The sequence below is a fragment of the Rhea pennata genome, chromosome 14, assembly GCF_028389875.1.
Source record: "Rhea pennata isolate bPtePen1 chromosome 14, bPtePen1.pri, whole genome shotgun sequence".
Classification (NCBI taxonomy): domain Eukaryota; kingdom Metazoa; phylum Chordata; class Aves; order Rheiformes; family Rheidae; genus Rhea; species Rhea pennata.
In genome coordinates, this window is record NC_084676.1 from 11,144,926 (window position 1) to 11,167,447 (window position 22,522).

At 40.2% G+C, this 22,522-nt stretch overlaps 1 protein-coding gene across 1 annotated transcript in view; it reads left to right on the plus strand.

Annotated features, from left to right (window-relative positions):
- The window catches only part of GALNT10 (polypeptide N-acetylgalactosaminyltransferase 10), a 94,696-nt gene that overhangs the window by 40,881 nt on the left and 31,293 nt on the right, over positions 1-22,522 (plus strand). The window contains exons 2-4 of the mRNA XM_062587215.1: positions 4,125-4,227; positions 5,015-5,153; positions 9,563-9,729. Of these exons, the coding sequence (XP_062443199.1) occupies positions 4,125-4,227; positions 5,015-5,153; positions 9,563-9,729 (409 nt within the window). The remainder of the gene's footprint in view (positions 1-4,124; positions 4,228-5,014; positions 5,154-9,562; positions 9,730-22,522) is intronic.

The following is a 22,522-nucleotide window of genomic DNA, read 5'->3' on the forward strand; positions in this document are numbered from 1 at the left end:
AGGGATGGGCAGAACTGCTTTGTAACGGCTTTAGGTTGCTTCTCGGCCTCATGGATGTTGGGCGCTTTCTGAACTGATGCGAGGGAGTGATGGCCCCCTCCTGAAATAGCCAACAGCCCAGTAGTGTCACCTTCCCCAGAGGAGGCTGGAGAAGTGCATCTGAACCTTTTGGGGTGTAGTTTGAAATTGTTTCCCATCCCCGAAGAGCTCAAGAAGCACCTTTTCTTTAAGCATGTTTGAAAAGGAGAGCAATCCACCCAAGTGCCTAGAGCAGTGAGCAGATGCCTCCTTTTAAGGAATGTTTTCAGGGTAGAATTTGCAAGAACGGGAGGCCCCTTGGCTATTCTTGCTTAAGTTGCCTGAGTCCCAAGGCAAGTTGGGAAAAACACTCTTACCATTTCCTTATTAGTCAGCATGGATGTCTCTTGCTGTTGTGCTGTGTTTGGGGGTGGGAGGAGGGATTTGTTTGTATTTTTGTAGATTTTGTGGACCTGAATTTCCCTGGCCACTTCATAAGGAACTGGATATCTGGCAGGGGATGCTGGATTCCCTTGTGCGGGGTGGGTGTCATGGGGCTCTGAGCTGCATAATGTATTTCTCAAATCTCGTCCCTAGACAGTCCCGTTTATACTCTCATCTTTAGCAGATGAGATTCCTAGAGTGACTGTTAGAGTTGTTATAACGAGTATTGAATCACAGCAAACAGTAAAATGGGTAAGAAGCTTTGTAAGTGATTCTTCTAGTGCACTGGTTCAGTCCAGACCGCTCTAAACAACAGACAAGAGTCTTAACATACTGAGGTGTCAAATTGGCCGGTGGTTCCTGCACCCAGCGTAACCCTCGCACGCATGCCTGTGGCTGGGAAAGCTAGCAAACACACCTTGGTTTGCCAAAGCTTTCCAGGACTGCTGTAGGCGAGGGAGTATCCTGGAGAGGAGACAAGCCAGTGACCAGACCTGACAAAGTCGAAATCTTGCAAAGCAGAAGCAAAATCTGACAGAACAGTAGTGTTCTTTATGGATTATTCAGTGGGGATGATGGGATAGTATGTCATCTGAAAAATTGGGAACGGCTGTGGTGGGCCAGGCAAGTACTGACCACTGCAGGAGAACAGGGAGGCTGCTTCATTATGCTGAAAACATGGTTAGCTTAATGCCAAAAATAACCAGGCTACCCCTTCTATTGCTGCTCTGTCCTGTCAAATGGTTGCCATTCATCCCTGCTTGTATTAGCTCTCCCTAGCTAGCAAAAGTCAGGTAAAACTTGTCTGCATAAATTATTCAAGTCGGTGTTTGGTCAGATAAAACCATCAATAGATGCTGAAGTTTAGTCTACCTCCACACCACCAGCACCACCTTCCGCCCCCGTCATGGTTCACTGCCGTGAAAGGAAGCGTCTCAAACCATGTTTGAAGATGTTATTTGGCCTTTTGCTCTCCCCGTTTGCACCTAGTAGGCAAAAGTGGTTGTATCCTTTTAGGGCACTGATGTTCTGGCTGGTGTTAGTATGTACCTTGTACATTTTTCAAGGTGTTTTGTGATTGCATTGTTGACACCAGCCTGAGGTTAGCCAAAGCCTAGCTTTATGCTTAATCTTCCCCCCTCTTCCTCCCCCAGAGTAGCTGCTGCCCAGTATGCTAGTTCAGTTTGAGCTGCTATTGAAACCCTCCCGCTGTTTCCTTTCACCTGTTTGGTTCTAGGCTCGCGCATTCATTTTGACACTTAAATGTACTTTTAACAGCAGGTAATATATCTGGAAGTTCATGTAAGAATTGATAAGAGTAGTGCTTAAGGGGACATCTAGAAAATCCCAAGGCAGATTGAACAATTTTGTTTGATATATCTGCTGATTTCAGGTATGGTCAGAAGCCCTTCCAGGAAGGGGGAGAGCAGTTCTTCACCATTGTGCTGCTTTTCCAGAGCTGCACTTACTTGTTTCTACGTGTTAGGAATAGCTAAGGTGCTTGCCGCACCTCTTAGGAAACCCGTTTCCCTCAAACACAGCTCTTCAGTTCAGCTCTGCTTGCATGTGTTGAAGGCATGAGTCTGCTGGTGACTACATTAGTTTTGTACCTTAATAGGTGCAAAGTGAAATTCTGGACAATATACTATCAACTTCTTTATTTGAACAGAAAGAAGCATTAATAAGAAGAGTTTATGGGCAGAAGGGACAGTAATTGCTGAAGTAAAAATGAGCTGTTGTTTTTGGTACAAGTAACTTAGAGTGGAAAATAAAAGAACAGATGAACAAAAGAACAGGAAAAGGAAGATGACTGAAGAATCACGGGATAGATGAAAAATCTGTGAGGTCGTATAACTTCAGCTCTGCTGGGAGTGAGGTAGTCACTCTTCTGGTTGTCACTGGTGCCTATCCACAGTCTAAGCAGCCCTTTACTGGCAGTTGTCAGGTTTCCACCCCTCTTAGTTGCATCCCGTAGTGCAGGTCCACTCTTCTGGTGCAAAGCAAACTTCCTCTCCCTCCATGTTTCTGTATCAGGAGTATTTTCAAAGAGTCTTGTTAGCTCTTGGTGGTACAAGTGTGAGTTCCTTAATGTTTGTTTACATCACGAATCCTGGCTGTGTGAATTTTTGTCCGTTCTGAATGCCAGTCAGCGTTCCTTCAGCAACGATAAAATGAAGTTGCAGGAAGGGGAGCACTCTGTGTGTTAATGTCAGTTAACTGAAATGTGTAACTGAGCATCTGACTTCATGGATAAAACTTGACTTCTTTCAGGTATGTCGCTGTCTACAAAATGTCTTGCCAGATAAGTCAAGAAGCTGAGTGTAAATCGCTTTGTCTTCCTTGATTTGAAAGGATCTAGAGTTGTTTTAAATCTTTAAATAAATGAGACCAACCCAGTAAGTTATAGTAGTGTACAGGACAGTTCTTAATGAGATCTAGCTCTGTTACCCTTAAAGTGCTGGCTAATAACCCTTTGGCCTCGTAATACAGCAGCCCCCCTCAAGGTGCTTGCCCCGGTTCCTTTGCTGAAGGTTACCACCCCTAACAGAGGGGACGGAGCAGAGCATGTGCTGCGTAAAGGTGCTCTAGGTCAGTTTGGCATCTTAGCAGACACCTGTCTCCTGATGGCTTTGTAAGCTGACGCACAGGGGTTTGGGCTGGAATGGGAAAGTCTGCCCTAGGTGCCGAAGGTATGTCAGATAACCTTGCAAGGTTACTATGCTGAGCACTGCTTTTTGCTGTTGGTTGGCTTGTTGAATGGACCCATTATAGTGAGACTGAAAACCTCCCGTTCTCTGAGAAAGGGAGCTTGCTTTCCTTCTAGGTAGTCTTACCTACCTTCTTAGGTAGCTTGTGGAGTTCACTGTGTGCCAGGAGTCAGGCTACTACAGGTGATTTGCATTTATGCTTACTGATATATTACTAAGTAATTGAAAATTCATTCTTGGAAAAGTTCTCTTCTTGCCTCTATTCCCTATTAAAAAAAAAAAAAAATCTCCTGGACTTTGGGAATGACAGCATTTTAGAGATGTATCATGGTTTTCTTTCCACACACCATGGTCTCTTTGATCCTGAATTCACCCTATCTTTCATTTGCTATCTTGTTCCCAAAGCACCTATTGCTTTTGAATTTCAGGATCAACATCATGAAAAGAAGAGCTCTAATTGGGTTCAGTGCAGGCTCATGCCTCATGTAAAATTTGCTTTTAAGTTGAGCAGCAAGAGTCTTAAATGACATTTAAACCTTATTTTGATTTTATTCAGGTAGGGCAGTATCTTCATAAATAATGATCCTGCCATAGGGGTCTCATTAAATCTTTATTGTTAATTAAATAGGAAGTAAGATGCATTAGATGTTTTCAAAATGAAAACGAGAATTTTTAATAGGTTCTCTGAAAATATTGGTCCTGAGTACATGATGTTGCACTGAAAAATATCACTTAACTGTTAATTTAACACTTAAAGTGCTGTTCAGAGGTAAACAAAACTTTCTCCTTGCCCCTTTCAGAGTAAAAATTACTTCCTTGTGATAATCCTAAGGAAGATATTTACTTTCCTTTTGTAAGTTGAAGTATGTGAGGGAAATTAAGGGAAGGTTTCAAATGTGTGGGATTTTCTTGTTTTGGGGGAGGGTTTAACATATCCAATTTTTTGTTTAAAAGGCATCATATGTGAGGCAAAAGAAGGACCCTTACTTTGTTGATGGAGAAAGGAAAAAGGACTGGCACAACAAAGAAGCTATAAGGAGGGACTCTGAACGTATAGGTATGTAAGATTACTATAAATGTCTCAAACTAATTTATGATCTATATTATTTGGCAGGCTGAGAGCAGAACAGCTTCTGGATCAAGATGATGTTCCTGCAATGATGCAACAGTTATTGCAGTTGGTTAAAGCCTTTTTTTCCACCACCAAAACAACCAACTTGAATAAAAGGATGTTGGTAACATTGTACTTTTAGGATAGGTGCAGTATTAATTCTAAAGAGCTTATGAAAAATAGGTACAACTCTCTCTCTGATAAAAATGAGAGATCCAGGAAGGAAGAAGTGTAAGAAAAATGTTCTAAATGAGAATATTTGCAGACTTTTATTCTATAGTCCTAGGTTTTGTCCTGCATCACACAAAAAGGCAGTTCTTCTGAATGTGACAGCTTTACACTGGTATGTCTGCAAAGGCTCTACCTCCTCTCCACCAGAGCTCAGGTTGTTAAATATACATATCCATCCACGCTGAAGAAAGCAGCAGCGATGAGAAATTAAACCATGTGTATTCTCCTACTGTGCATCAAAAAATACTCCATACATCTTCCTTTGTCTTGCCATTACCCTCTTACCTACAATGAGGAGTTTTAACTTCTGTGATTTGCACAGCTGAGTGGTTTGTACCAAATCTGTGAATCAGATAAAATTGCTATATACCTGAGTATAGAACTAATAGAGGAATTTTTAAAGGACTATAAGGTGACTGTTGTCCTTCTAATACATGGTTTCGTTTCTGGCCAGTTAGGAACCAGTAGTAATGATGCATGTTTACTTTTTATCTATCCATAGGAAATGGAGAACAGGGAAAACCTTATCCAATGACTGATGCAGAGCGAGTGGACCAGGCATACAGGGAAAATGGCTTCAATATTTTTGTGAGCGATAAAATTTCTCTGAATCGTTCCCTTCCAGACATCAGACATCCAAAGTGAGTACTTGGCTTATGTTTCTATAAGTGAAAGTTTACAGACCCTAAAATACCACATCTGCAGGAGTGTGTGGGTTGTTTTTTTGTTTGTTTGTTTTTAATTCTGGACTCTTGCACCTTTGTCTATCAAATACAAGCCTCTCACAGCTGGGGTCCTGTTAGCACTGCACAGGGACAGTGCTAACATGCTGTCCTTTATTATGGGAGGTGGAAGACAGATCAGAAAAAGCCTTTCAATTCTGGAGAACATAATTACCAAAAACTTGCAGCCATGCACAAAAGGAATCACACACTTAACCTCGAGGCGCCTACTTTCTTTTGTCTCTCCCAGCGTGGGACAGTTTAGTTCCTGAGTCCGCTGACATAGCCAACAACTATAGCAACTAAAAAAGACAGAGCTATTTCTTTCTGTATTGGAAAGTGATGTAAAGGTCTAGCTTGCATGACAAATGCCTCCAGAGTGGTCAGATGATAATTTTGTCCCTAAATACCTGCTCTAATTCATTCTTTGGCTTCTAGCTAAACATGACATAATATCCACAGCTTCCCTCTGGAATTCTGCACTAATTCAGTGCATCTCCAGTCTGGAAGATTTTAGGAGGAGAAAACAATATGTGGAATATCAAAACAAGATTTGAGCAACGCCACTGAACTACATATGAAAACGTTTTGTCAGAACTGATGTCTTCATAAAAAGCCTCACCAAGGATAATGAATAGAAACTAGTCCAGCTGAATGCTGGCGTTTGAATTCATCTAATTTTGGACATTATTCCTTTAAGATGGCATTGAACTGGATTTTGTGCAAGCAGAAAGTAGCTTTTCTTTAACAGAAGTGCTTCAGTTAAGGTTGAACATATGCATGTGTGAATATATATATTGCACAAAGCTACAGGAGTTTTTAATACTGCGCGTGCAGTTTTTAAATCTGAGGGCCTCATTAGACATTTGGAAGAAAAATCATTTTATTGAAAGCCATTTTTGGTAGTGAATTCAACATCCACTTTGTTTCCAAAGTATAATTTCCAGAAATCAGATTTTAGAATTTGCATTAGCTGCTCATTTGCGAGATCACCTCTGTTGCTACAGTGAAATAATCAAATATACTGTTTGACACTCCTAATGTATACTCATAACTGAGAGGTAAATACAGCTTCATAAATATTTTAGGCATGCGGTTGGAGTGTTTAAATGTAGAGCTCAGTCAGGTAACTGAAGAAGCTTGATCAGCTTATAATTGGCGTTTTAGGAAATACATTTGGCACTTTTGCTAACCTAAATTCTACTTGGCCTCCATTTATGCAGGCTCTCAGAATTTAAGCTTTAGACAATACCAGTATTCCCTCACCTGAGGATTTGATATACCACCTCACGTTCCCTAATGTTTCACAAAGTTGCTGACTCCTCATTGCTAATTCTGCTACTTAAACTTTTTAAAAATGTGAAACTTCAAACTCCAGTCCCCAGTTAAAATTAGTAAGTGAAGTGTCTGGGTCACCAGCAATTTAAACCGAGATTAATGATACCACTGCAGCTGGTTTTGCTTGTTTCTTGACACGCAATCACCCAGTGTAGCAAGCTATAATTGTGGAGGTCTCAAGGAGAAGATAAACAGCATGTACATTATGGATACTAGGATTAGCTAGGAAAGGAACAAGGGTTGTGTATAATGGATATCTGGAGTAAATGAATTAATGATTGAAAAGGTCTACTGTGCATTCCCTGCCTGTTTACAAAAAAAAAAAAAAAAGGTGTGAAACAGTATGTTCCGTGTTATTTGATGCTTGATGAGGGCAGTTTATGAAGTTTGGCTCTAGAAAGTCTGTAAAGAGCCCTATAGAAAGAAGTGAGCCATGTATTAGAGCGCTCTTATTTTACCAAGAGGAAGTAGAAATTTTGTAGCCTGGGAATGCTTACAGGCAGAGGGGGATATAAGCAGAAACAATCAGCTGCCCTGTCCCCTTACCGAAATATGAAATTGGCTGCTCACTCAGTATCATCTCAATTTCCAAGCTTGGGGGAGGGCACAGCTGGGGTTTTCCAAACTGATCACTGCGGAAGGACAGAGAAGCAACCACTGTGCCTGCAGCGGTGGGTGAGGTGCTGGAGCTCACTGTAAGAGAGCAGCTCTTTCTGCCCTTGCTAGAGTTCAGCCCCAGAAGAGCAGTGAGCCCTGTTCTCTGTATTAGCTCTGACTGTCTTTCCCCTTTGCTGGAGATCGTTGCCAGCTGGGATGCATAACCTGTCAGGGTCTGTCTCCCCTGATGTTTCTAAACACTCACTCTCCTCAATGAATCAGCTCACTTCTGAGATGTTTCTTATGGTCCTGTGTATTATAAATAGTGTTTCATCTCTGTCTTCTCTTAATCGTGGAAAGCTGGGGAGGGTAGTGGGGGTTTAGATCTATCTGGTGCACATATAAAATGTATGGCTTTTTGTTTCAGGAATTGTGCCTTCTCCTGCTAATGCTTGCTTTAAATGCTCCTAGGTTTTTTATTATTAAACGCTAATCTTACAAATCTTCTAAATCAATTGTAGATGTGATAACTGGAGGGAAACAGCTTCTCTGCATGCTTAACAGTGGTAACAGCTGAAGTTTGCCACTTGTTAGAGCTGGTCAGAAAATTAGAATTCTCATTTAAGAAGGGTGAAAAGAGGCTTTGGCACTTTTGTTTCATATTGTAACAGAATTACAGCCAGTAGCTGCCTTGGAAGAATGTTAAGGTTGCAGTGTTAAGGGCTGGATGAAAGCAGTTCATACAGCTATATTTTGCACCTCTTGCATCTCTACATTGTAGCTGTAGCCTGCAGACTGTTGCAGCACCCCAAGACAATTCATTAGACCCAGAGTAAGGTACTGTCCTTTCACGCAGGCACCACAGTTGCTGGATTTACTGAGCATGTATATGAACGTAGGTGCATCCTCCTCCTTTTCCTGAGAAAGGTACCAAGAAAGAGCTGCTGCTGTCAGAGCCACTTTCTTTCCCATCCTTCTTTCTGGGAAGCAGGGAGGGAGTTATGTGCACGCATGCACTGCATTGTGCATGTACTGATAGCCTAGTTAACTGCTTGAGAGGAAGGATGCTGCAAATCCTCTCTAGTGCATGCTATGCAGTCGATCTGGTTTTGTGGCTGGAAGGGACTGGAGTGTGACCTCCTTCACCTAGCAGTTTAAAGCATGCAGCATGCCCTGCTGGAGATGTTGGCCTTTAATGTGTTCTGAAAATCTCTGATCGCATGATCACCTGAGTCTGTGTTGTGCTGAGTGCAGCATGGTGTGCCGTGAATATAATAGGGATCTGTCCCCTAGCTAAGAATCGCTGGGGGGGGGGGCCTTGTTAACTGCACTTGTTCATTATATGGCCTTAGATCTTACCTGTTTAACAACATTCAAACTCCCCTCTGAAGGTTGTATCTACAGGAAAATAAACATTGCACTTACTGCAGTAGTTTGAATTTCTGTTCATAAGACTACCTTGAGAATACCCTTACAAGGCAAGGGAGCGTTATCTCCATTGCACAAATGGGGAGAGAATAACGGAGTGGGGAAATACCCACAAACTCAAGGGGTCCATAAGCAGACACGGCAGACCTGACTTTTCAGCGTTATCCAAGTTATGTAGCGCTTTGTTTTCAGAGCCCAGCTTTCTTGACTCCAGTCTGCAGAACTTGTCCATGGTATCAAATAAGACCCACTGAAAAATAAGGAAAGCATGACTTGGTTGTTTGGGAGAAGTCTGATTTGAGTAACTTGTCCAGCATGATAAAGGAGGTCAGTTACAGAGGTTGGGGACTGATCTACTACTGAAGGGACTGGGTTTTATCACTGAGCTGTTTTTTACCGTGAGATTATCCTCATTTCCATCTTCTGTTCACAATGAATCCCTCTCTCAGAATTATACTTCCTTTGTATATCTGTTTAAAAAAAATGCTGCATGAATGTTATGAGGGTGATTAGTGATTGGCTTCTCTGAAAACAAAGTGAGCTGGATTGATGTGTTCGTAGTGCCTGGAACAGTAGTGACACGTTCAGCTTTTGAAACCATTTTGTACATAGAAATTCCTCTGCCTAGTGATCTTTTAGGACTGAGAGATAAAAATCTTAGAACAAGTAGTTTAGATTTCTACATCTCAAGCTGTAATTGGCGTTTCCTTTAAAACCAGCTTCAGCACGTGATAAATCCTTCTAATAACTGTATTATGAAGTGCTACTTGCTAGCAGTTAACTGTCCTTGTTTTGTACAGAATTTTTTGGTCTGGTAAAGTAGACGAAGCCAACAGTGTCTTAAGTGTTTTTCAGGTACCTTGCATCATTTTGAGTTGTAGAGGATGAGTTACTGGATGGTAATTAATATGGAAGCGCTAGTGGTTTTTTGGTACCACCATTGACTTTATTCTATCTGTGTCCAGCTGCAAGAATAAACTGTACCTGGAGACGCTTCCAAACACTAGTGTGATAATACCATTCCACAATGAAGGATGGTCCTCTCTCCTCCGGACAGTGCACAGTGTCTTAAACCGCTCCCCTCCTGAGCTGATAGCAGAGATAGTGCTGGTGGATGACTTCAGCGACAGAGGTATGATAACTTGTAGTTAACATCTCTACCTGTGTTTATGTAAGTGATCAAAGAACTTGCAAATGTGATAATGAATCTTTGAAAAACCAGAAGTCTAGCAAAAATGAACACATTCCATATTCAATTTGTATTATTTTAGCCACTGCTGGCATCAGCAATGCAGCCTTTTGAACAACGTAGATAAGCAGGGAAACTGGTTTGAATATTCTGTTAAAGAGCCTGTGTAGCCAGTTGATCAAGGCCAAGTGTTTAACGTTTGACGTCATAAAAACAGATCATTCCTTACAACTTGCATTTTCTTCTAGATACAGAAAAATTATAAAATTAGACTTGATTAAAAAGCTTCCACTCTAGATTTTAGTTTACAGTTCTCCTGATTTTTCTGCTCCTGAAAATCTGTAACGTGAAAAGTTTTCACTGCTTTTCCTTGCTGACTTGCAGTGAAGTCTGAAATAGGGAGTGTTTTCTCAAACAGGAAGTAGGCATTTGGAATCGGGCTTAAGGGTGTCGCGCGTGAAGACGTGTAATTGCTGGCGTAATGCATCACCAGCACATTGAACAATCGCTTGTAGTTACAGCAGCAGCTTGTAGATGTAGTTGCTGAGTTTACTTACACTGTCGCAGAATGGCAAGAGATCTTATTCTCTGAACCACTCACATGCTCTGTAATTATAAATTAAGCCACAGCTTAGTTTACATCTTGAGATAAAACATACCCAGTTTGCACCCTTGTTACAGTGTAAAAGGGTAATCAAGGGAAGGAGGAATGAATGCTCCATCCTGTAGAGACTGCATAGTTAAAAAGATCATGTGGAATTTGAAAGTCTGTGGAGCAGCTGGTCTTATCCTGTATTGAAGAGGGTACAGTGACTTTTAAGAGTTTATGATCAGATCTAGCATCTCCTTTTCTCCATTCTAATTGCTAAGAATATTTATCTTCTTTATTATGAGCTGCAGAGTTCAAGTCTTACCTACCAGATGAGGTTGCACATGTGGGAAAAGCACTCACTACAAGGATACTAAAGGATACATCTCCAAATATCTGACTCATAGGAAGTAGTAGCTATGATTGATTCTGAAACTCATAAAATGAGCTGGGAAACAAGGTAGTGAGTATTTGGTGTTCTGACCCATGTCGACTTTTAGATAAGCATTGCCCAACAGCAATAGTATTTGTTCTAAAGTACATCTCTCATTTGCTTGCAAGCAAAGCATGCTGGTTTGAACAAATCAATCAGTTATATAAAGTAGGTATTTCTTTAGAGAATTCTGAAACTAAGCTGGGGTATGTGGGGGGGGGAACACCCTTCCAGCAAGGTCTCTTTATTGTCACTCGGTTTAGAAGCAAATAAGACAAGCTCATACTGTAGCCAGAGCTGAACTGTGCAAATCTTTTTATGGAATAAATTGCAGTAATGATACCTGGTTTCCTGGGGATCTGTTTTCCTTGTTCTCTAGATGTGGCCTTCTGACTAGGCCAAAGAGTACTTTGCTGGCTCTCCCACTTCTGCTGTTCATCAGTCTGCCCACGTGCCGTTTGTCCAGCTCGCTCTCGCTCTGTTCCACCGTCCTCTGATAAGACGCAAACTCTCTCCATCAGTCATCCATCTTTCACACAAAGGTTGCAAGAAGCAGCTGAGATTAATTTGTATGCAGCATCTATTTATAAATTGATATGAAAGACTACTTGTATTGGACATTGAGCTAAATTGTCAAGGGAGCAGAACAACAGAGAGGCTCGCAAAGTGATAATAACCTTTTTCGGAAACCAGTGTTTTCCTGCTAGCTTAGTTGATCTGTGCATGTTGGGACAATTACTGGTTAGGATGAAACATTTTCCCTTCCCTGCTGTCAGTCGTATATGTGCATAGTAGTGTTTGTTGCTGGCTGCTTGTGCTTTTCCAGCAGTCAATATTCTTCCTTAGCCACACTGCAGTTGATCCACATCCCTCCCAGAGGCTAGATAGATCCCAAGTCTCTAAGAGGCAAGAGCATTAAAAGTCCTAAATGCATGATCTTGACTTGAAAGACTGGTGAGGAAATTCTGTTTTTAATTTATCAATTGTGTGTATTTAAACAAAACAAAATAAAAACTGAGAGTTGAAAACTTCACCCCTGAAATGAACTGTGGGAAAGAGCAGAGGCTCCAGCAAAGATTTTTACTTTTTATTGTATATATGAAAAGGATACTTTCCTGGATTTTCATTCTGTTAGACTGCTGCTCTGGTTATCTGTTTATCTCATGATTAGATTGGGCAGGACCTGAAGACCCTGTGTCTGAGTTTATGATCATCACCACTGTTCCACAGAAACAGTGAGCACGTTAATAGATTGTGGAGCAGTCTCTTGATTTTCTTTGAAAATCACCAGTGATTAGTCCTCTGCGTTAAGTCTGCCAGGTGTAGTGCCACATTTGTTTCGCATGCTAGTCCCACAGATTTGTTACAGCATCTTTCTTCTGAAATTACAGAGCCACTGTTAAACATACTGATAGCTGGAGGCCCCATATGAGATCAGAGGGGCACAGTAACAACAGTAAATATCAATGTTTTCCCCAAAGTTATCAGTAAACAGTCATCATAAACTCATACTGAAAAGGAAAAGATGAAAAGGATAATTGTGCACTAGAACTCTATTATTCATTGTTTTATCGAGAGATTACCCTGATAGGATAAATATTGGATATACTCTGCTTTTGTACCTCATAGTGACCTTTCACTTGAAGGTTGTCTAAATATTCCTCTAGCACTTTTATTAACTCTTTAAAGACTTACCTTCAAGAATTTGGCTATCCCTGACAAGCAGACTATATCCCTCTTGTTAGTATTTTTTGTGCTGCTGACCTGTGATGGGGTCAAGCTTAGGTTAGACTTTGCCTAGATGCTCTTGAGGTTCTCCTGTTAGTATTCTCTCTTAGTCTTCTGTTCTGCCAGTTTCCGTAGGTAGTGATAGTAGTGCCAGTCCCTCAGCCTCTTTCAGCTGTGTATCTTATCAGTTCTCATTCTTGGAGAATCTGTATTTCACATAAAGAAGATCTTACTAACAGAAATAAGAAATACAGAAACCTGGGTACTGCACACACAAGTAGTGTGTGTTCTTCCCTGACAGATGTTACTTTCATCCATTTTCAAGCTTGAGAATAAGCAATTTTTGGTGTGATTACAAAGCGGGTTGAAGTCAGCTGACATAGTGATATGAGAGCAAAGACATGGATTTTTAGATTAGTTGGTAGCTGCTAAGGTCTGCAGCATACCTGAAAGGCAGCTGCATTGCTTTACGTTGTTGGAGCTCTCAGATGAATCATCATCTGGATGTATCAACAGCCATTTATTTCTTAATATATTAGAGAGAGACAATTCTGTGACCTTTAGCAATAAACATTTTTCAACCAAAAAAGGCTCTCCTGATGGCAGTAAGTCTTAATAGCAAGCAGGAAAAGCTTCCATAGTCATGTTTTTTTGAAATGTTTCCTTTGTTTTGTATTTGAAAATTGCAGTGTGCGGGTACAGCTTGCTGTTGGATTTTTTTTGCATGCCTATAGTATAATGTAAATGATCGAAAGCTATTCTTATTTCAGACAGATTTAATGCTAGATTCCACATCAGCTGCATTGCTCTGGGAAAGGCTAGCTTAAACGATCAGTCCAATGCAGTACAGTACTAACATTCAGTTTGCCTTGAACTGCAGACCATGTTGTCACCTCCAGCATCTTTTCTGACGTTTGGCTCTTCCCTTGTCTGTGGAGTTACGTTGTGTTAGACAATGTCTTTGTAGTCTGGGATGGGTTAGTTTGAAAGAAACTATGCTTTCCATCACCTGCCGTTGTTCTCAGTGGGCTAATTTTATGAGGCTGTTTCTGCATTCTCTAATAATAGTTTCTAGTATCAACATAATGTTCCCAGTAAGACTGCTATAATAACATATGTTCTTCCCCAAAAACTTGTTTCCCATCAAGCCTATGGTGCAAGGACTTTCCCCATGACCATGAGCACTTAAAAAAAGGAGAGATTTAATGCAAAGAAGAGCATAGGCTATATTAGAGGAAGGCACCAGCTTGGAGTATTGTTGGAGAATAAGACTTAACTCACCTGATGTTGTGTGCCTCTTCCTGTTCACTGTTGAGAACTGCTAAAGACCCTCAGACTGATCTCCTCAGATTAATCTTAGTTGTCGCAGGAGGTCACAGATGATAACATCAGTCCTTCCAGAGAAACAGAAATTAGAATGCAATACATGTGAATTATGACTTTAGAATGCCTGATCATAAAAATGCTGAGCTGTGGTAGCCCTGTGTGAATTTGTGGCTTCACTTATAATTTCTATAGCTATTTAGTTCTGATCTCAGTTAAATTAAGTTATTTCATATGCTGACTTGTGGGGTAGTAGTTATATCTCTCTATCTATCATAGTAGACCTAATTCTTTTTCTAACATATATCAGTTTTCCCCTAGGGACTGTCAGATGTGAAATTTGTTTGCTTTTTTATTTAATTATCCTGCTGTTGACTGGTAAGTGAGTTCCATTATATCACAGAAACAGAAGGATGAGAAGGGAAGTTGAAACTTGTGTCAGTTTGTAACTTTCCAGATTTTTGTATTAGCTCTAGCTTTTTATCTTTGCTGGTGGACAGTGGGTATCAGGCAGGCAATTTCTGGTGATTCAGGGGATACTTCAGTTCTCTAGGCCAACAATTTAAATCTGGCTATGGTTCTAAGAAAACAGGATACTCATCTAGTCAGACTTCTGCAAAATGGATCATTAGTCTCCATCTAATTTCTGTAATTTACAGACACTTAATGCATAAACCACCCTTGTATTTGCCCAAGCTGCTTTGTCATTCTGGAGCTGAATCCATTTCACTGTCCGTTTGTCTAGCCCATACTTGATCAGTTTGTCCATGAGGATGCTATGGGAGCCAGTGTTGAAAGCCAAAATGTCCTTTATAAGTAAGAAAAACTCCAGAATGAGGTAATATTGGAAGAGTAAATGGACTGCACAAGGATATTTTATGCCACATTGCCCTAGTTGCTTTGTCTAGTCATCAAAAGATAAAATAATCTAGGGAAATCTCACATCTCCAAAAACTTAAGTAATTATATTTTTCAGTTTGTTCCAGGCAATTATGCATCAGGTATTTTCGGGCTTTTTTTTTTAATGTAAAACATAATAGGTTTTTACTTCACTTTTGGCAGCAATTGAAATTTTTAAATTATTCAAGATGTTATAAGCTTACTGTGTGCTAGAAGGCTATAACTTAGTTGCTGAGCATCATTTAAAAGAAATACCTTGCTGTGTACTTCAAGTTAGCCATGTGCAGAAGAAAACATATATACTACACAGGCAGTTCAGAAGTACTTTGAGTAAATCTTACATTATGACCTAGCTTGATGGAAATCGGTGATCGTGACTCACTGTTTAAACTTCATACCTAAGTTGCGTTTCAGCGTTAGGTTATTTGCATATTGACTGACAGCCTGTTCTTGCTCTTTTTTAAGAGTACTTTTGTGTAAATGACAGTGTTTTAGAACAAGTTTGTCCCCTGTTCGGGAACAAGAATCATAGCATCTATCATCACTAAAGCTTTTGTACATCGTATGCAAAGCACTGTGTTAAGACAGTAATAAAGTTGAGTGTGGCAGCACTGAAAATGCTGCAGTCTCCGAACATCAGGATTGCTCTGGAAATGTTAACGCAGCCAGGCTGTCTGTCTTATGGCTTTGTGTGCACGGCGGCAGTGCGTGAAGCTTTAGTATTCTGCTTACAGTAACTGGGCAAAATCTGCGCCTGTGATTGAGAGGCAGTAACAATTTCACCTGGATTAAATATATTGAATCCAACAGGACAGTGACATTTGTGAAATCAACCTTCTAGCCTTCGATAGAGCCCACTAAGTTTTAGGATCCAGTTATCAGAGGCATGCATGCTTGGTTACGCTTGATTTGGAGGCCGGAGTTTTGTTACGAGATGGGTGCACAGGTCTCGTTTTACTGTGGAGATGGTTAGGGAGGCTGCAGGTTTCAGCTGCCTCTTTCCTCCAACACTACCCTGTTTCCTTGAGCCTCGATTTAATTGGTGAAAACTATCTGTTTAGAAGTCCTGAAAATACTTATTTTTCCACTCATTTTGAGTTTTTCTTATTCTTGCCCCATTTTAACTCACTTTTTCAGAGATGTGTTTTTTCAGCAGAACTTTATGTAAGTGGAGTTAGAGCTGTTGTTTTGTGTTTGAGAGACCCCTAAGTGTTGTGAGCCCAGAAGGTCATGTACTGCTCACCTCTGGAAGACAACAGGACGCTGTAGGTGTGTTAGTAAAGAAGTCCAGGGATTGTTTTCTGTGAGCAATGCCACGTGGATTTCGCCTCTTACAAAGAATTCGATTTTGACCAGCTTTTCTTCCCTTTGCTTGCCCTCTTCGTAGGGTCAGCTGTCCTTGCCGTGCCGCTTTGTGCTTTCTCCATGCATTTCTGCAGATTGCTGGGAAGTTTGCTGTTGGGGAGAAAGCTGTAGTCTCGGAGCTTATCTGTTTGCTGAGTGTCAGAGGTAGCCATGGACAAATCCCTTCTTTCCCTTTCAAAGACAAATCCCTGTGACTTTTTAAATCTCTATATATTGCAGGAAAACTAATTCTGGAGGTAGCCATATGGCATAATCTGATGGAAAAACAAATGTGGGTAAGGCTACTTGGCTGAACACACAGAGCATAATTTGGTCAGAAGGGCGTAAGTCATTGTAGGTAGTGTACTGAAAGGGAAAGGCAAGGGATGATTAATGTGTAATTTGGTGCAGCATCAGGTATGTGGCAAATACAACCCTGTTCCATTAACCACATCTGCCAGACTTTAATTGAAAGAAATAATGTTCTTAGCATCTGAAATAGAAAAGTGTCTAATACTTGAATTCTTTCTGATCTTTAAATGGAACAGTAAGGGATTTGTGCAGCCAAAGGGATTATCTTTTCATCTTTAGGCACATGCATTGTGCAAGTTGCTTTTTTCTTTTTAAATGCACAAAGATGTGTCTAGTTAGTACATCCTTGAATACGGAGTGGCTGTTTAAGACAAAACAGCAATGGTCATTTTCTTATTGAATTCTGAATATGATCCTTTTATAGGTTCTAACTTTAAAGCATTTGTTTAGGTTTAAAAAAACAACCAAAAAAACTCCAAGCTTTTCTTAGAGAACTATGCTTTTTAATGTTCTTCCTCTTGTAGAAGTTGCGGTTACTACTGTCTCAAAGGACTTAAAGAGTATTTTTGTAAATTAAGCCATAGAATAAAGGGATTTTTTTTCCTTGCACTTTGAGTTCATTGCAGATCATCTCAGGTCTGTTCAGACTTTTGTAACAGCTCTAAAATATCTGTCAGTGAGATCTACCTTTGAGTACATGATAGAAAGTTGGTTTTTTGAAGTGTGGAGACCTAAAAGGCTGAAAAAATAAATACATTTTTCTCTCTCTTTTTTTGATCCTGATATTTGTATGCTGTTAAAATTCAGGGTCTTGATGCTCAGTTTGTGGACCTGATCGCTTGTCTTCTGGTTCAACTACCAGATGTATCCAATGTATAAACTTATAGTAAGAACAGTTCTATGACTATTTTTAAGTGGTTGTAAGACTATGACTACTAAAATGCTTCTGATGAAAATTACACAGGTATTGACCTCTATGCAGAAAATGGCTTTCTTTTGAATACTACTGGTTCAGGAGAACATTTCAAGTTTCCTAGGTAAAGGGCTAGCGCACAACCTAGCTGTTTACTTCAGGGTTCTTCTGCGACAACTTAAAATTATCCAACAAATTCGCTTTTCATCATCATTTAGTATTTCCTTTCATCATTAGCAACCAATGTTAATCTTCTGGAAAGGCGACGAAGTGAATAAAATACATCCAGTTTACTATGAACTAATTATTGTGTGGTGAAAGAAGTGTCATACTGAAGTGTTTAAAAAATAAATAAATAAAAAGGACAAGGTTTCCCATTGCAACACATTAAATAAATCCAAGTGCATTGTTTGATACTATGAAACCCTATGCATGTAGTTGTTTTTAGTAAGAATTTGCAGGCAAACAGCTTTAATTTTGTTCTCCTCACCTTGAAGTAAGTGTCTTCATCTGCTAGGAGTTAAAAATCTAGATATCTGCCAGCTGCAGTGTGAATCAGCTTTTTAATGCTTTACAGCTGCTTCTCTATAGAAGTTAATTAAAAATGTGATTTGAACACCCTCTGCCAGTGCTCATATGTGTCTATTATTAGTAATCATCGTTTCTGCTGTTTAAGTGTGCATTTTGGGTGGCATTGACAAAGCAGCTGTTCTAATACAGGGGCTTTGTTAAAGGTGTAAACTTCTTCACTTTGAGGAAAGTTGAAATGTAGTGCTTCTGCAATGTAAAAATTAACATGAGAAATCTGGAACAGATTCTTCTTTATAGCTTTAATTGCGGTGAATAGTATATTTCTTCAGTGAAGAAGTGCCCAAGTCGTTCTCAGTACAATATTTATTTGTAATTGGCATGAGGACCAAGTGTGGCTCTTACCAATAAGCTCAAGCAGGTGGTGACGATGTCTGCAGTGGAACGTAATAGCTTACCATGCTGAACAGTCAAAACCAAGGCTCAGGTTTAAAAGCATGTGCCTTCAGCTGTCAGTACCCCTCTCTGTCATCCAGCTGAAAGCAACGAGTTGGTCAATTGAGAACAGCATTGTCCAACAAATGTTTTAGTTTTGGTATCAGCACGGCTGTTCAGTCCTGGATTTGTGCTTTGGGATTAGTAAATTTACTGACTTTTCTGGCAGATGTTGGTGACTGATCTTAATAGTTGCAGTTGCTCTCCAATAAAGTAAATAGGGAACTGATGACAGAAGTCTAGAAGAAAACTGTAAAGTGTGAGTGTCAAAATGTATTTCTGACATATTAGTGGTTACTACTAGAAGTCAAATGTCTGCATTTTTTTTATATAATTTCAGATGTATTGGTAATTGTTTCATGTGTCGAATACTGTTTTCTGTTTTCTGACATATGGAATAAAAAGTAAACATGGTTTTGTGTTTATCATTATGGTCATTAATATGTGGCATTATGTAGGAATGAAGGCCTATCAGTTATTTTTTCCAATATTCTGCTCGGCTGCTATTCCAAAGCAAAATTATTGTAAGTCTCCATTACTAGTTTTAGGCTTCACAGTCATTCTTCCCTGCATAGACCCTTGAGATCGAAGCCTTTGGACTCCAAAGGATGCATCCCTACCAAATCAAAGCAACTTTAAAGGAGGCCACATCTGTCTTGTTAGAAAACATGACATTTAGGTCCAAGAGGTCCTAAATAGACTTTTTTTTTTTTTTTTCTCTAATGCTTGTACTCTTTCTGCGGTCTCTCTTTTCTGTTTTCTGCAGAGCAAATACGCTGTTCTTTGTACATGTATATTGCTAATAAAGACAAAGCTGAATCTCTCAGGACTGCTTTGGGGAGAGGGGTCCCCATCAAAATTCAGTGACTTTTAAGATCTTAATCTCATGTTTTGGAACATACCGAAGCTTTTAGTATGAAGTGCCTTAACATTTCATCTGCCTATGTCTCTCCAACTGATGGCAAGCTTTTTTTTTCTTCTTGGTCATAGACTTTAGACCCAAGTGGTGATATCCTGTCCGGTACCTCACTTGCACTAGTGCCAGTATCCTGGCATGCTAACCAGCCGTGGAAGCAGCTGTGCCCTTCAGCATAGCAGCCTGTTCTGCCTCATCCCTATGCACTTGATCTGTCCTAAAGCCTGCTGACTGCAGAACTCACGTTCAATTGGGTTTCTGTCCTGTGAGCAAACTTCTGAAACATTCCTGTACCCTTGCTTGTCTCTCCAGGGCTCAGAAAGCTCAAAAGGCAGTTAGTGATGTAGAATAAAGGCAATTAAAGACTAATCTGGTTTCTCATGATTTTTAATTCCAACATAAAAAGTGATGTGCAAGTTTGCAGGATCCTGAACCAGAGTATGGTGCATATATTAGCCTCTGATTACTGTAAGTGTCAGTGCCACTGGCATGATGGCTTCTCTCAGTGCTTTTCAGTGTTTGCTTCATTTGCCCATAAGATTTTTGTCAGTTTAGTAAGTGGGTTAGCACTGAGCTGGCATGCAGGCATTCTCCTAGTTAAGCAAATAGCTAATCAAAACCACTTATTTGTCCTTAACGTGAAGGCACAGATTCCCCAGTTTGAAGGCAGTACTTGAGACTGTAATGCCCTTCCTGCTAGTCGTCATGGCTACATCGAACTCGAGCTGAATATTAAGTGTGCTGTAAGGAGTTTGCTCCTGTGTCAGCCGCTATGAAGGTTGCATAGCCCCAAAACTGTAGCTAATTTGTATGTCAGCAAAACATTCTCTGATGTTAAAAGCAATCAAAAAGGAAATGACTGAGAGTCACAAAATCACCTCTTTAGATCAAATGTAGTCAACAGAACAGGAAAAAACATAAGTGGGTGCTTTAATCTTGATACATATTTAATGAAGTGGGGAGGGAGAAGAGTCAACTAATGAGAATCATTGTTCCCCTTGGGAAAGATTGGTTCTGGCACAGGAGAGAAAATGTAGAGATATTGTGGATTGCCCTGGAAGTAGGTATGTAAAGGACCTAAGAACTGACATACAACAAGTTGGGTCCACTGCTCCTAATGAACAAAAGGTGCTTAAACCTTACAGCATGAAAGAGAAGTGGGTAGAGTGAGTAAATGGATTTTCCTGGATTCCCTCAGGAAGAAACTTTTGGAACAGACTTCCTGTACAAATGAAAGTTCTCTGAGAGATTAAAAGGTTACAACATCGCTAAGATGATTATTCCCTGAGTATTTCCCTGCTCAAATATGTGGTCTATTAAAACTTTTCTTAGAGTTCAAGTATGCCTAGGTTATATGCCAGTAAATGTGAATTTTCTCATTTTATGAGTACACCTTTGTGTCTGCATTTAGTACTGGTATATCCTGAAGCCTTAACTGACTGGGGTTTGTATGTCTTCTCACAGATAGAGGAAGCTATAGGAAAATTCTCATTGCAAGTTCAGGAGGAGATAGTGGAAGTTAAGCAACCTGGGGTTGATTGTGGTGACTTTCAGTAGCCCAGCCTCGTAAGCATGCTCTTTCCCGTAGCAACTTTGCAGTCTTGCTTACTACTTGGATCCCACAGTTCCACTTCTATGCACTTTATCCATAAAATAGCTTTATTCTTCCCAAATAAACATTTAGGAAAAGAAGGTGAGAGATGAGATTTCTGGAAGTCTTATTATTTATTAATTTTAAACCTTTATAATAATTAATTTAAACAGTAATGACTACTGCATTAGGAAGTGGGGTGGTAGACTTTCAGCTTTTGTCCCGTGTACATAAAACATTTTTCCCTCACTTTTCCTTCCTGAAGGTGTGTTGAGACCCAGAATCGATGCAGAGGGGCAGTGGAAAGGGGCACCCTTGCCACCGTATCCCACTTCAGCAGCAGTGTGTTAGCAGAGCACAGGTCTGGGAGCTAGCAAGGCTTTTTCAGATGTTCCACCACAGAACTGTAATCAGTGAAGGAAAAGATACTGATTTTTTCCCTTCTGGGCCTTTTCTTCATTTGTAAGAAGATTCAGCTTGGAAAACTGTGATCAGCTTAATCAGTTGCTATTATTGGGGCTGGTGCTAGTAGTGCAACTTATTAAATCAGTTTATTATCCTCCCCACCAACTTCAGTGATCAGCGGGTGAAAACATTGAAAGAAAATTTAAGCTAGTGTAAGTGCTGCCTGTTTGTATAACAGCATATTTTGCTATTTAAAAGGATTACTCATCTGCACCAAAACAGAGAGAGAAGTTAATTTAAACGATGAAGAGCTTTCTATTTCAGGGAGGCCTGGCTTGCACATTGTGGCAGATTGGGAAGGAGTATGATTCATTCTTAAATTGTTAAACAGCATGTTAGGACTAAGTCTCTGAGTAAAGATGAATGAAGTCATTTGTAATCTTAAATAAGCCTATCTCTGAGTAGGGAGGCAGGGACAGGAGGGTGGGGATAACTTGCAAACAACTACCAGACAAACCAATTGCGCGTTAGGATTTGGTATTTGGAAAATAGCCAAAATAACCTTTAGAAAAGAGAAACTAGCACTGGTTGCTTGAAAATGAATTCTGCACATCTTCCCATTCTTTTCTCCTGTGTCATGTGTGTGTCAGTGCGAGAGGGAAAGAGCTCTCCAAATTTCCAGAGTGTAAAGTCCCTCCTTTCTTAATCTCTCTTCGTCCTTCCATGTTTAAACTGAAGCAATGCACCTCACCAGGAAGCAGGATACCAAGTACATGTACAGCAGAGGGAACCTGTTTCACCAGTGGCATTTGAGCAGTGCAGGAAGAATTTTGAGAACATTTTTTATTTCTGCAGTGCTGCTCGCTCTGAATTGTTTTGAGAGGAGGAGTGTTGATAGTACTCATAAGAGCAGCCACACTGAAATGACTGGAGATGTGCTAAATAGAGTAAAATTCTGGATCCAAGGGTGATAAGGTCTAAAGTAATATATGAATCAGAAATACTTCCCTAAGAGGGAAAGATTTCCTGCCTTCTTTCTCTGGGCATAAGTCTAATCACAGGTTCTGCCTGATACTTGCAATGAATTAAGTTATTTCTAACTGAAGATCACAAATGTTGGTACCTTCCTCCCTGCTGAGCACTGCAGAGATGTTACAGGGACATGTGAAAAAGCTTTGGTAACCGCATTATTACCATCTGAACTGAGACCTAAAAGGTCTGCCTTGTCCTTCTCTAGCAGAGGACAGTTTTCCTGAGTG